The sequence below is a fragment of the Pangasianodon hypophthalmus genome, chromosome 25, assembly GCF_027358585.1.
Source record: "Pangasianodon hypophthalmus isolate fPanHyp1 chromosome 25, fPanHyp1.pri, whole genome shotgun sequence".
NCBI lineage: Eukaryota > Metazoa > Chordata > Actinopteri > Siluriformes > Pangasiidae > Pangasianodon > Pangasianodon hypophthalmus.
Genome location: NC_069734.1, coordinates 16,138,175 through 16,152,563, shown reverse-complemented (window position 1 = coordinate 16,152,563; position 14,389 = coordinate 16,138,175). Strand labels below are relative to the sequence as shown.

The 14,389-nt window shown below is 41.1% G+C and overlaps 1 protein-coding gene across 1 annotated transcript; it reads right to left on the bottom strand.

Moving 5' to 3' along the window:
• Window positions 1-1,377: 1,377 nt before the first annotated feature.
• On the bottom strand, window positions 1,378-9,532 carry LOC113547594 (uncharacterized). The gene is made up of 13 exons (XM_053229363.1): window positions 9,296-9,532; window positions 9,028-9,118; window positions 8,462-8,812; window positions 8,168-8,383; window positions 6,870-7,158; window positions 6,529-6,777; window positions 4,120-4,228; window positions 3,956-3,992; window positions 3,778-3,855; window positions 3,587-3,664; window positions 3,437-3,514; window positions 3,109-3,186; window positions 1,378-2,969 (listed from the first exon to the last, which is right to left on the bottom strand). The coding sequence occupies exons 5-13, from the start codon at window positions 7,003-7,005 to the stop codon at window positions 2,955-2,957; spliced, it is 858 nt and encodes a 285-aa protein (XP_053085338.1). The 5' UTR covers window positions 7,006-7,158; window positions 8,168-8,383; window positions 8,462-8,812; window positions 9,028-9,118; window positions 9,296-9,532; the 3' UTR covers window positions 1,378-2,954.
• Window positions 9,533-14,389: the final 4,857 nt, after the last annotated feature.

The window sequence follows — 14,389 nt, the reverse complement described above, 5'->3', positions numbered from 1 at the left end:
TACTATTCTTTTTTTTTTAATTTTGTGCAACATAGTAGTAAATTGTGCACACGACTTAATGTGAAAACAAGATACAAAACCAAGGTCATGGGAGTGTGATGAACTTTTTTCATGCTTTTGTAGTGCTATGTTGAATATTTAGAATAAGTCATGATTTGTGTCATTTTTTGTGTATTTACACTCCAACACAAGGTGAAATATTGTGGTTACAGTGGATTGTCAGCGTGGCACAAAACAGTTACAGCTGATCTCGACAATGATGTGTGCAATTACAATAAGCTCCTTACTTATGTTGCCTCCACTTCTTGGCTCCAGCTCCGAGGGCTCATCTAGCACATCTTCAAGCTGGCAGAGGAAGTAAAACATTCCTTAACGAAGCAACAGGGATTTTCTTGAAAAAATGTGTGTTAAAACAGCACTGGAATCTCCAGGATCAGGGTTTGGCTGCTGCTATCCAGAGTGCAATGTAAACAAAACACCTTTGTCAAGCTTATTAAGAAAGCACACACCCTTGTACACACACACACAGCCCTCTCTGGGACTGTTATTAAGGTGTGTTAGAGGAAGGCTGTCTATAATCCTGTACGGTTGCATGTCTTGTTAAAGACAGCAAACTCTTTGCCCTTTAGGGGGTGAAAATATTCCTGAACGAAGAGGTCATTACAGATACGTTTTTTCATAGCACAGACATCTATGTCTGTATTATATATATATATATATATATATATATATATATATATAGTATTGAATATATAGATGTAAATAAGAATATATAGTTATACCTCTGAATATATAAATGCAAATCTGAATATATAGTTATAATTCTGAATATCTAAATGTAAATCGTGCATGTATAAATGCAAATCTGAATATATATCTTTATGATCAGGCATGTCACTAGACAGATGTTCTTATTGAATTTTTTTATGAAAACAGTAGGCCTATACATCCTGCATACATTTATCAATGCAAATATTGTACTTTAACATCACTTTTCTAAACCAAAGGGAGTATGTTCCTCTACTTTACAAAACACTGACCATAGTGTCTCACAGTTCATTAACAGTGTTAATACTATGTAGCTTTTCTGCAGAATTCAGCATGACTGAGAGGGAAATTGTCAACAATCTGTAGACGAATAATGATTTTATTGAAACAAAAATAAAAACTGATTACACCAGGCATGTTTATTGGTTTAGGCAAATATGGAAAAATTAAGAGCTTGTCTAGCAATATCCCTGATAAAATGTATGAATATATAATCAGGGTCTATAACTATATATATATATATACACATATATATACACATACATATACACGCTGAGACTACACTGCAAAAAAGGACAAAGTGGAAATATCTTGAATATAGTCTTGAATATAGTCAAATTTATCTGGTATTTCCTATTACAAGATTACAACAAAACAAATATAAGATTAATAAAACCTAGCTCTAGACATTTTTACTAATAGTCTTGAAATAGTCTTGTTCTATTGGCATATAATTTTGCTAATTTTAAGCATTTATTTGTAGAAAGAAGCAAAATTATATGCCAATACAACAAGAAAATGTAAAGCTTGAAATGAGTATTAAAACTATTTCGAGATATTTTTTAAACTTATATTTGGAAGAAGAATTATGATTATATATACATATACAAGAATTATGATAATTATACTTGAACTTGAGTGATGTAGCTGAGGTTGAGGAACTGTCACACTTTCAGTGTTTTCAGAGTTTCTGTGGTCATAGTGGTAGGGTTCATAAAAAAACAAAACCAACCAAACAAAAAACCCTTTCCAGGTGCACTTCAGGTTTAAACTTGAATACAGATACAGATATTTAGAGCACTAAACAGATACAGATAGTGGTATTTTGTTACATCCTTAATATATTCATAGATACTCACAAACAGATAAACATTGTAGTCTGAATCTCAGATGAATTTTGAGTTGTTCTCCATTCCTGGCTTTATAAGGTAGTAATTGTGCTACTAATTGTATTACTGGTGTATCCTGCTGTATGATTTCATGATTATGATTATTTTTCATGATTATGATTGAGATGTACTCAATCCTGTATCATTCTCTTTAACTCAATGGCCAATGGCACCATCTTATGGCCTGTATATGCAACTAGCTTGCAGTTGGAGGATGTTGAATGTTTTCTCACATTAAAACTCACATTCCTCCTGTTTAATTCTATTTAATCACTTTTCAACACACTTTCTGTCTAACAATGCCATAAGATATTTGTGACATATCTTTTGAACATATTGCTCTACCATGTTTTTTCCTTTTTGCATGCAATTTCTTCTGATACCAAATGATGTGCAGTTTAATCATATGAGATTACACTGATATTGTAATTTAAATAGTTATTAATATCATATTTCGATTTGACCAAACACAATTTTCAACTGTGGTGTCATGAAATGGCATGCAAATGACGCAAGGTCTGTAATTTGTGTTGAAACCAGCACTGGGACTAACTATGGATAGATAATGGCTAAAAATGCAACAAAACATTAATAAACTTTATTTATACTGCGTATACTGAGTATTACAAAACTGATAAAAATGCAACAAATTAAAGATTGAAATACAAAATAGATAAATAGAAATCTTTTTTTTTAAATTACCTATTGCTCCTTGAGCATCACTGCAGGACTTGTTTATTGACTTTCCCGTGAAGCAGTGAAGTGAAGAAACGTATGGAGGACGCCGTATACCAAAAGCCATTGACTGAGTAAAGAGGGGACTAGATATAGAAGCAAACAAGATGCCAAGGGCAACTCACAACATGAAGCTACCACCACCATGCTTCACTGTGGGGATGTGTCCTCAGGGGATGAAATCCAAATACATCCTTCCTGTGCTATGCATGGTGCTGAATGTAAAGTAACTAACTGTTAGTTATCATTCTCCAGTTATGAGATATTTCTCCTCTTGCTGAGTCAGACACCTCCCTCCTGAAAACAAAAACACATCATCACATTATACACTATACCAAACATCCATTTGCACAAACACACACTTACAGCCTACACGCTTACTCTCAGGTTTCGAGAATGTGTGTCATTTCTGTAAAGTCGCACAGCACAGACTTACCCTCAGCGTGTTATAATCAGAGGACATCGTTGCAGGATTCAGGGTTGTGTAAGTGTCAGTGGTAGAGCCTTGAACATTCTAGGAAAGAAATAACAGTTTGTTTATAGAAATAAAAAAATAACTATTGTAAATGTAAGTGTATGCTTTTTTTTTTGCTTCCTCGTAAAAACAGAACTTGTGTCAAAAGTGAAAACATTTTATTCATTCATCTTCAATAAGATCGATAGCCTATTCCAGGAATCATAGCCTATGGATGATCAAATACTAACATAGTCAGGAGGCATTTACACGCACACAGACACAGACACACACACACACACAGACTTACCCTTAGTGTATCATAGTCAGAGTACATGGTTGCAGGGTTCAGGGTTGTGTATGTGCCACTGACAGAGCCTTGATCATTCTAGGGGAGAAATGAAAGTTTAGAGAAATAAACACTCTCTGCATGATCACACACACACACATACAGACATACCCTTAGTGTGTTATAATCAGAGGACATGGTTGCAGGGTTCAGGGTTGTGTAAGTGCCACTGGCAGAGCCTTGATCATTCTAGGGGAGAAATGAAAGTTTAGAGAACTACACACACACACACACACACACACACACACACACACACACACACACACACACACACACACACAGAGGCAGAAAGACATAATTACTTGCAGAGTGTCATAATCCGGAAACATAGAAATGGAGTTTGTTGCTGTATATGTATCATCTTCAGCCATAGCAAAACTCTGAGAGAAATGAAGAGAAAATGTCTTTACTATTTATTGCACAGCTTAAATGTAGAGCTTGATGAAGATAAAGACATAAAGTGAAAAGTTCTCTCAGTACCTGAATGTCTGTGTCTCTCTCTGCTCCTCTCTTCCTCCTATTCACACAAAGAACATAAAAACATGGCTGTTCAATCTGTTCCTGCTTCATTTTGCTAATCCTTAACACTGGATTAAGTTTATGGTACAGATTCATTGTAATGATGAAAGAATTCGGTCACTCACTTAATGCACAGAACGGCAGTAAGAAGAGAGAGAAGCAGAGCAGGAATGAGTGCAGCGGCTCCCCATACAGCATGCAGCTTCGACACCTCAGTTGAGCTCTCCTCATCACCTGAGATAAAGAAAAGCTTTCAGCACATGTACAGATGCAAATACTGCTAGTGTGTGCAATAAATTATGTTTATAAAAGCAGAAATTAAACAAATCCTAGTAAACCTAGTAACTACTCACAAGGTGAAGGACTTTAGATCTGTTTAGCCTTCATACAGCACTTTAGTAAACACTACCAGTAAAGTTTAACTCCCTGAATTAAGGATTAAAACATTTGCTTATTATAAAATAATCAACAACACAGCTGATTATTTTCCTACAACAGCACATGCTAAAGTATTTTATTCCACTTAAACCACAGTAATTTTCCAACAATTACTTTATTTCAAATTAATGGAAGAAAAGCACATCATACTTTTTAATGTTGTGGAACATATCCGAAAGTTAGTTCCTGTTATCACTAGGTTATAGCTAGGTTATCACTAGGTTGAGTTCCTCTGAGTTCCGTAAATGGCAACAAATCAACATGGCTGTGCCCAGCATCAGCAGTACACAAAGTAGCACTTCCAACCTTTAAATGAGTTATACTGTATAAAAGTATTTGCTTTAGATCAGTCAGCATAACTTATACAACATATCTGTCCCCCACTGTTGTACTAAGACAAAGGGTGATTGAGCCTTTTCTGTGGTTGGTCCCAAACTCTGGAACAGTCTCCCCTTTCATGTGAGGTCTGCCCCATCTTTAGCCATTTTTAAATCTTCTCTTAAAACTTATTTTTATTCTTTGTCATATGATGTTATTTAATGTGATGCAATATGATGTTATGTAGAGCACTTTGGATCAACTACTCTTTAAATGTGTTTTATAAATTAAATTTGACTTGACGTGAACATACAGATATGCCGATCAGCCATAACAATAAAACCACTGACAGGTGAAGTGTATAGCATTGATTAGCTCATTACAGTGGCACCAGCGAAGGGGTGGGATGTATTACGCAGCATGTGAACAGTCAGTTCTCGAAGTTGATGTGTTGGAAGCAGGAAAAATGGGCAAGGATCTGAGCAACTTTGACCAAGGCCCAATTGTGATATCTAGATGACTGGGTCAGAGCATCCCCAAAATGGCAAGGTCTTGTGGGGTGTTCCCAGTATACTTACCAAAACGTGTTCCAAGGAAGAACAACTGGTGAACTGGCGACAGAGTCGTGGGCGCTCAAGGCTCATTGATGCCCATGAGGAGCGAAGGCTAGCCTGTCTGGTCCAATCCCACAGAAGAGCTACTGTAGCACATATTGCTGAAAAAGTTAATGCTGGCTATGAATCACAGAACACACAATGCATCGCAGCTTGCTGCGTATGTGGCTGAGTAGCAGCAGACCGGAAAGAGCGCCCATGCTGCCCCCTGTCCACTGCCGAAAGCGCCTACAAATGGGTATGTAAGCATCAGAACTGGACCATGGAGCAGTGGAAGAAGGTGGCCTGGTCTGATGAATCACATTTTCTTTTACATCATGTGGACGACCGGGTGAGCATGCATTGCTTACCTGGGGAAGAGATGGCACCAGGGGGCAAGCCAGTGGAGGCAGTATGATGCTCTGGGCAATGCTCTACTGGGAAACCTTGGGTCCTGGCATTCATGTGGATGTTACTTTGACCACCTACCTAAACATTGTTAAGGACCAAGTATATCCCTTCATGACAAAAGTATTCCCTAATGGCAGTGGCCTCTTTCAGCAGGATAATGCACCCTGCCACACTGCACAAATTGTTCAGGAATAGTTTGAGGAAAATGAAAAAAGAGTTCAAGGTGTTGACTTGGCCTCCAGATTCCCCCGATCTCAAGCCGATCGAACATCTATGGAATGTGCTGGACAAACAAGTCCGATCCATGGAGGCCCCACCTCGCAACTTACAGGTCTGAAAGGATCTGCTGCTAACATCTTGGTGCCAGATAACACAGCACACCTTCAGAGGTCTTGTGGAGTCCATGCATCAACGGGTCAGAGCTGTTTTGGTGGCACAAGGGGAACCTACACAATGTTAGGGAGGTGGTTTTAATGTTATGGCTGATCTGTGTATATTCACTCATTAAATCTTTAGCATTGGCTATATAGTTCGCTGTTCACTCATCACAGTTATCTGGCTAGCTCATTGTTAACAAAAGACAAACATGTAGGCGGCCATAATTATTTCTCCCACTTTGTATTTCTAATGCATCGAGGTTGAAAATGATGTCATTCCAAGTTCCGAATTCCAATTAGCTGCTATTTGGCAGTTCTGTGACTGAACGTGAGCTACTACAATCCTATACATTAGTATAATGTAACCCTATATATTATTATCAGTTTTGTGGCTCACGTGTCACAGTTTGTTCAGAAGAGTGGCGATCATCATGTCCTCTCACGGCACAGGAGTAGTTGCCTGCATCTTCACTGGAGATCAGGTAGAGCTTGTTGTGTTTGGTGAGATTGCTAGTAACAGGCTGTCCGTTCTTGTACCACATGTAAGTGGGGTTGTTAGACAGAGTGCAGGAGGTGATACAGCTCAGCGTTACTGTAGTCTGTCCTTCTGATGCCACTGCAGAGTGACTCACTCTTACCTGCAGATCTGAATGTACAAAAAGTAAAGGAAAGGGATTTAACAGATTTACATCAAAACAGAGAGACCAGAACTAGAGACAGTTCAGTGGAGGACATTACCTGTAACACTCAGAACCACTCCAGGTCTACCAGGGAATCTTTTGCCATCATTACTAAGAAAACTAAGGCAATATTCTCCCGAGTCTTTCTTTGTCAGGTTTTTCATTTTCAAAGTGCAGTTCCTGTCTTCATCCATATATTTAACTAGATTATCAATCTGTTTTTCCTGCTTCAGGGCCTGTAAGTGTTCAATGGACTGAACATAATACCAGAATACTTCACTGACACTCTGCCAAAGCACAGACTCTTTTCTCTGGGTAGGTCACACTCCAACAGTTCCTGCCAACACCTGAAATGGAAACAGGTGATTGGAAGACAGACTCCTTCAGAAAAAGTGCTAAACATTTACTGCCCATCTATCTATCTATCTATCTATCTATCTATTCATTTTTTATTTATTCACCTTACTCACATATTCCCAATAAAAAAACAGCCTAGCGACTTTTTGAGAGTTGAAAGAGCAGGTTCTCGCAACTCACCGAAGTCCGATATAAAGCCTGAATGTGTAGTGTTTGCGAGAGCTAATGTTCCCAATGATTAATCACCCATCACCATTGTTCCACCTGTGCACTTTTGTCCTTTTGTACAATAAATTAATAAAAGTAGTATTAAAATAAAAACACCGACGAAACATTAAAAGCTTGTTATTCCATGTGTAACCGTTTCATTTGTGTCTATTTCTTGACTCCTCTTCAACACTGCTTCTCTTTTCTTCATAGAAATGATAGAATTTTGTAAATACATAGTTAGTTTATGACCAAACACCACTTTTTTCTTTAAGAAATAAGTTATAATCCATTATATACAGTATATATTATTTGGGTCCCTGGAGGACTAGTGGTTAGGCCACAGCGGTTCGATTCCTGGCCAGGGAACCAACCCCAGCCACTGGGATTGTGTGCAACAGTGCGCTCTCAGTGCCAGTTCTAAGCCTGGATAAAAATTGCGTCAGGAAGGGAATCCCGTGTAAAAACTGTGCCAAATCAAATATACGCGGACCAATGATCCCCTGTGGCGACCCCTAACAGGAGCAGCCGAAAAAGGAACATATATATTATATATTATTCAGATAAAATTCTATTCTAATCTATTCTTCAGAAAATCTTCCTCCTTCACGTAACATGTTTTGATGTGTAAATGATTACAATGATTAAATGAGTATGCAAATTATTCTATGCCATCATCTGGCAACTTCTAGCAACATTTTGTGCATGCATAAACTACTTTCCCCTGAAATGAGTTGGCAAAACTGAAGTCAAGATTCCCCTATTAATTAATGATGCAAAATGAATACTCACACAGTGGAGGAGAGAGAATCTCATTATAGCCGTGAACAGAGCAGGAGTAACTGCCTTCTTCGGCATTTCTTAAAGGGAATGTTTCCATGTTGTCTGTGTAATTGTTGAAGAAATGTCCATTCCTGTACCAGTAGTACCGGTGAAGAGCAAATGTCAGAAGGCAGGAAGTGCGGCAGGTTAGAGATTGTTCTGTGGAGTCACGGGTCACCTGCAGGTCTAAATGAAATAAAAGGTGAATGTGTATAACAGACATGTATAACAGCACAGGTTATTACAGACTAGCTGCTCTGTTACCTGTAACTGTTAGAGTAACTCCAGCTGAGCTCAGATATTTCTCTCCTTTATCCGTAAAGAACATGAGGCGATATTCCCCTGAGTCTCTCTCTCTCAGGTCTGTTATTGTAAGAGTCGAGCTGAAGTTTGTCATTTCTGTGTAGCTCACACGTCCTGCATAGTCTGAGTCTAAAGCTAAGTCCTCTGGCTGTTCCTCCTTCCTCCATTTAGCTTTGTCCTTTAGGCTGAACCAGAAGCCAGTGGTGATGACGATATTTGAGTACGAACACATCAGGTTCACAGATGACTCCTTCAGAGCACAGATCTCATTACGGCATGACACTTTCACGTGCTGGATAGCTGATACTGAAACTGAATTGTTATGAAATATTAACAGACAGTAAATCTGACACTTGTGACAATTTCACACTTGCATCCTGCCTGACTGTATTCAGGAATCTGGTACTATATTATTAATATGTGTGATTAGTTGACTTTTGTATCTGTAGCTCTCTTGTTTAGGCCTGTTGGAAAAATGGCACAGCTAACATATTCCATGTAGCAGACAAAGGTTTCTACAGCCCTACCTGTAATATTCATGAACAGCATCAGCAGCAGCAGCTTGGATTCAAAGTTTTTATCCATTGTTACACTTATTGCACTGAAAAACACAATAAGCTGGGAGAACGCCAAAAAAACACATAGATTGTTATGCATAGGTGTTCTGAATGTATCTTTGCATAATCTTTTCTGTGAAATCGTTTAAGAGTTAATAATGAATAACTTCATATTTACACTAATCTGTAAATATGGTTCACTGAATATAAGCAGAAAGTAGAGAGAGCTTTTTCTTACCTCCTCTTGGGGTTTTTTCTGTCTCACTGAGTGATAATGGGCAAGTGTGTGTCTTGTGGGGGTGTGAACATGTGGTGGGTAGTAAGTAAGGACTGGCAGATGAAAGGCAAGAGGTTAGTTTCTTTCCATTTTTTCTGAGCTTATGCCTGAAATGAAGAAAATGTTACAATTAATTTACACATTATATACATATTGAACATTTTTGAAAAATGTATTCATTTACAAAGAAACGGCACACCCATACACTAGTTTCAGTCCATTTGTGTTTCGTTGGTTGAGCCACAGTTATAATTTCAAAACAGGTTGTGAAGAAAAAGGAAGACATGATGCAACTGCTGTGTGAAATTTACCATGAAATTTAGCTGTGGTTAGACATCATAACAGATGCTGTCCAATCTTTGTATGTGGATGCTTGTATGCTCATGTACACCATAAATGGTAATGAATGACATTTTTTCATTTGCAGTACTGGGGTTTTATGCAAGAAGACCAAGTGAAAGATGACTCATAGAGTCTCTGAGTCATTTTTGATATCATCATACACCGATCAGCCATAACATTAAAACCACCTGCCTAACATTGTGTAGGTCCCCCTTGTGCTGCCAAAACAGCTCTAATTCATCAAGGCATGGACTCCACAAGACCTTCAAAGGTGTGATGTGGTACCTGGCACCAAGATGTTAGCAGCAGATCCTTTAAGTCCTGTAAGTTGGGAGGTGGGGCCTCTATGGATCAGTCTTGTTTGTCCAGCACATCCCACAGATTCTCAATCGGATTGAGATCTGCGGAATCTGGGGGCCACGTCAACACCTTGATCTCTTTGTCATGGTCTTCAAACCATTCCTGAATAATCTTTGCAGTGTGGCTGGACGTATTATCCTGCTGAAAGAGGCCACTGGGAGTATCGTTGCCCTGAAAGGGTGTACTTGGTCTTCAACAGTGTTTAGGTAGGTGGTCAAAGTAACATCCACATGAATGCCAGGACCCAAGGTTTCCCCTGACACCTTTCTATCATAGCCAGCATTAACTTTTTCAGCAATTTGTGCTACAGTAGCTCTTCCATGGGATTGGCTATCCATTACAATCTGGCCCTTGTCAAAGTCGCTCAGATCCTTACACTTACCCGTTTTTCCTGCTTCCAACACATCAACTTCAAAAATGGACTGTTCACTTGCTGCCTAATACATCCCACCCTTTGACAGGTGCCATTGTAATGAATAATCAGTGTTATTCCTGTCACCTGTCAGTGGTTTTAATGTTATGGTTGATCGGTGTATATGATGCTGCTGAAGGACGCAGCAGCAGTGATGGACAGTCTGAAGTACCTTTGTTAAAAATGAGGCTCAGTGAGAAGTGGAGCCAGGACTCCTGACATGGAAACATTGGCATAACATCATGCTGTAGAATTTGTTTTTTTTTTTTTGGTTGTTTGTTTGTTTAAAATGTGACCATATCTATAACTGATCAGGCTTTTACCATGAGCTTAGCTGATCTTAAATTTTCACATCATAAAACTTTGTGGGGGTGTGGTCGAGCACCGGTTTGTGAATGGAGGGCGGAGCCGGAGAAGGTGAGTGGTAAGAAATGCACACCTGTGAGGAATTCTACTAACGAGTGTTCTGTGTCGCAGTGAGCTGGGGTGAGCTTAAAAAAGAGAGAGACGTGCGCCTTGAGAGAGAGAGAGAATTATTCAGCACAGACCATGGCCACGCCCCATGTCGCCCTCACCAAGATGGGACTGCGGGATGATCCCGAAGCATTTCTGGAACTGTATGAGTGGTCCGTGGTTGCATGGGGCTGGCCCGGGGGTCAGCGGGCAGCCCGTCTGTTGCCACTCCTGACAGGTGAAGCCCAACTTGCGGCCCAGCAGCTGCCATTTGCCAACATGCTGGACTACCCGGACCTGAAATGGGCGGTTTTGCAATGGGTCGGCTGCACCCCAGAACAGCACCGTCAGCGCTTCCGTACACCTTCTGTGAGCTCGGCCGCCCGTTAGCATTCGCCCAGAAGCTCCGGGACACGTGCTGGAGGAGGCGCCGAGGATGTGATTGACCTTGTGGTACTGGAGCAGTTTGTTGCCTGACTTCTGGAAAGGAAGGCAGAGTTGTCCAGTGCCACTGTGGTACCTGACACGCAGAATATCTACATGTACTTTTTTCTGTCTGACTACGCCACCCCCTAAAATGGGAGGGGGAAACCCCTTTTCTCTCTGTAGTGTGGCTGATTCTAGACCCTGCCCGCAAAGGAACAGTTTACACAAGGCATGTACACAAGCTCAAATTTATTACAATTTTGAGTAGGTACAATTGCTAATGTGAAAAAGAGACGAAGGGAAACTGGCTGGAGCTTCTCAAACTAATAAGGTCGGGTCGGCACGGCACCCACAGCTCCTCTCCTAGGAGGCCCTGGTGAGAGACAGACACAGCAAACCCAACACCATACAAGCATGCAACGTAGCAAACACTGCACACACAAGGTCAGTAATTACCACTACAAAATACCACACCGTGTTGCATGTTACCAGTACACACCAAAATAGTGTCCCCTCAGTGCAGCCCCCAACTGAAAGGAGCAGTAGTGAGGTGCAGATCCGGCCTTGTACAGAGAACCTATACAGAGACAAAAAAAAGAGGAGAACAGCCAGCTCCCAACACAATGACCACCGCGCTGGCTTGGTCAAGGCAGGGTTACACCAGACCAAGGACAAAAAAAAAAAGGACAAAGCCAAAGGCAAACAAAACAACCAACAAACAAACTAAAAAAAGACTTGTACACTGACAACAAAACAGTGGCTGGCCTGGTCCCTTTAAAAAGAAATAATACACATTAATCCCCAATTTCATTCACCAGCACACATAAAACCAACATATACAAGAAGTATTGGCCTACTTTGCAAGAGTGTTCAATACTCCCCGCAGCACAATAACCCAGGAAGATAGAATGGGGCACTCCAGTGCTACAAATACAAGTACATAATCATTACATTTACATTTATGGCATTTGGCAGACGCCCTTATCCAGAGCGACTTACAATAGTGCTTTGAAGTCTATCAAAAATACATTCTGATATTGGCTCGGTAGGTCACAAACTAGGAATACCATCAGTCCAAAACTCTGTTGGGGAGGTTTTTTTTTTTTTTTTTTGTTTTGTTTTTGTGAAAGTGCTAATTTAAGTATTTTATGAAGAGGTAAGTCTTTAGCCGTCGTTTGAAGACTGCCAGTGACTCAGCTGTTCGGACATCTAGGGGAAGTTCATTCCACCACCTTGGTGCCAGAACAGAGAAGAGTCTCGATGCATGCCTTCCTTGTACCCTGAGAGATGGAGGGACCAGTCGAGCAGTGCTAGAGGATCGGAGGGAGCGTGGTGGCGCTCGAGGTGTGATAAGTGCTTTGAGATAAGTGGGTGCTGGTCCGTTTTTGGCTTTGTAGGCGAGCATCAGTGTTTTAAATCTGATGCGGGCAGCTACAGGAAGCCAGTGGAGGGAGCGCAGCAATGGGGTGGTGTGGGAAAATTTAGGAAGGTTGAAAACCAGTCGTGCAGCTGCATTCTGGATCAGTTGCAGAGGACGAATGGCGCTCAGAGGCAGACCTGCCAGGAGTGAGTTGCAGTAGTCCAGTCTCGAAATGACAAGGGACTGAACAAGCACCTGTGTGGCCTGTGAGGAAAGAAATGGACGAATTCTTCTGATGTTATAAAGGAGAAATCGACATGAGCGTGTTAGATTAGCAATGTGAGAGGAGAAGGACAGTCGATTGTCCATGGTTACCCCAAGGTTGTGTGCGGTAACCGAAGGCGAGATTGCAAGATCCTGAGATGGGGATGAATCACATGGGATGAACAGCAGTTCAGTTTTGGTGGGATTAAGTTTCAGCTGGTGAGTTGTCATCCATGATGAGATGTCAGCCAGACAAGCTGATATCCGAGCAGAAACATGAGAGTCTGAGGGAGGGAAGGAGAGGATGAGTTGAGTGTCATCTGCATAGCAGTGGTATGAAAACCCATGTGAGGATATGACCGCACCAAGAGATCGGGTATAGAGGGAGAACAGGAGAGGACCAAGTACTGAGCCTTGTGGAACACCAGTGGAGAGTCTGCGAGGAGCAGATGTGGATCCCCTCCATGTCACCTGATATGACCGATCTTCCAGGTAGGAAGCAAACCATTGCCATGCTGCACCACGAATTCCAAGACTCATGAGGGTGGATAGGAGAGTCTTGTGGTTCACCGTGTCAAACGCTGCCGAAAGGTCAAGGAGGATGAGAACTGAAGACAGTTTGGCTGATCTAGCGGCATGTAGCTTCTCAGTGACGGCCAAAAGTGCAGTCTCTGTGGAGTGTGCCGGTTTAAAGCCAGACTGATTGGGATCTTGGAGGTTGTTCTGTGAGAGATAGCAAGACAGCTGATTATAGACAGTCCGTTCAAGGGTTTTAGAAAGAAAAGAGAGAAGTGATACCGGTCGGTAGTTGCTGATGACAGAGGGATCTAGAGTGGGTTTCTTCAGGATGGGAATAACTCTTGCTCTCTTGAATGAAGTTGGTACATGACCAGATGTTATGGAGCCATTGATGATAGTGGTGATGAAGGGGAGGAGGTCTTGAGAGATGGTCTGGAGCATTGTCGAAGGGATTGGATCCAATGGGCAGGTGGTAGGATTGCAGGATAAGATGATTTGCAGGATCTCTTCTGTTGTTAGTTTAGAGAACTGTGTCAGCGAATGAGAAGGAGAATCCTCAGTGTGCAGTGTAGGAGCAGGAGTAGAAGTGAATGTCTGACATGTTTTTCCAATCTTCTCATCATAAAAAGTGGCAAAGTCTTCAGCAGTCAGAGAGGATGGAGCAGGAGGAGCCGGAGGGTTGAACAGTGAAGAAAATATGTTGTGGAGCTTGCGAGGATCTTGTGCAGAGGATTCCAGCTTCTCTTTGTAGAAGGCAGTCTTAGCAGAAGTCACTTCAGATGAAAATTTGGACAGGAGAGCACGATAGGAGACCAGATCTGTGTCGAGTTGCGATTTCTTCCACTTCCTCTCTGCTGTTCTTAATTCTCTCCGATTACTGTGCAGCACATCCGATAGCCAAGGAGCAGGGCTGGAAATC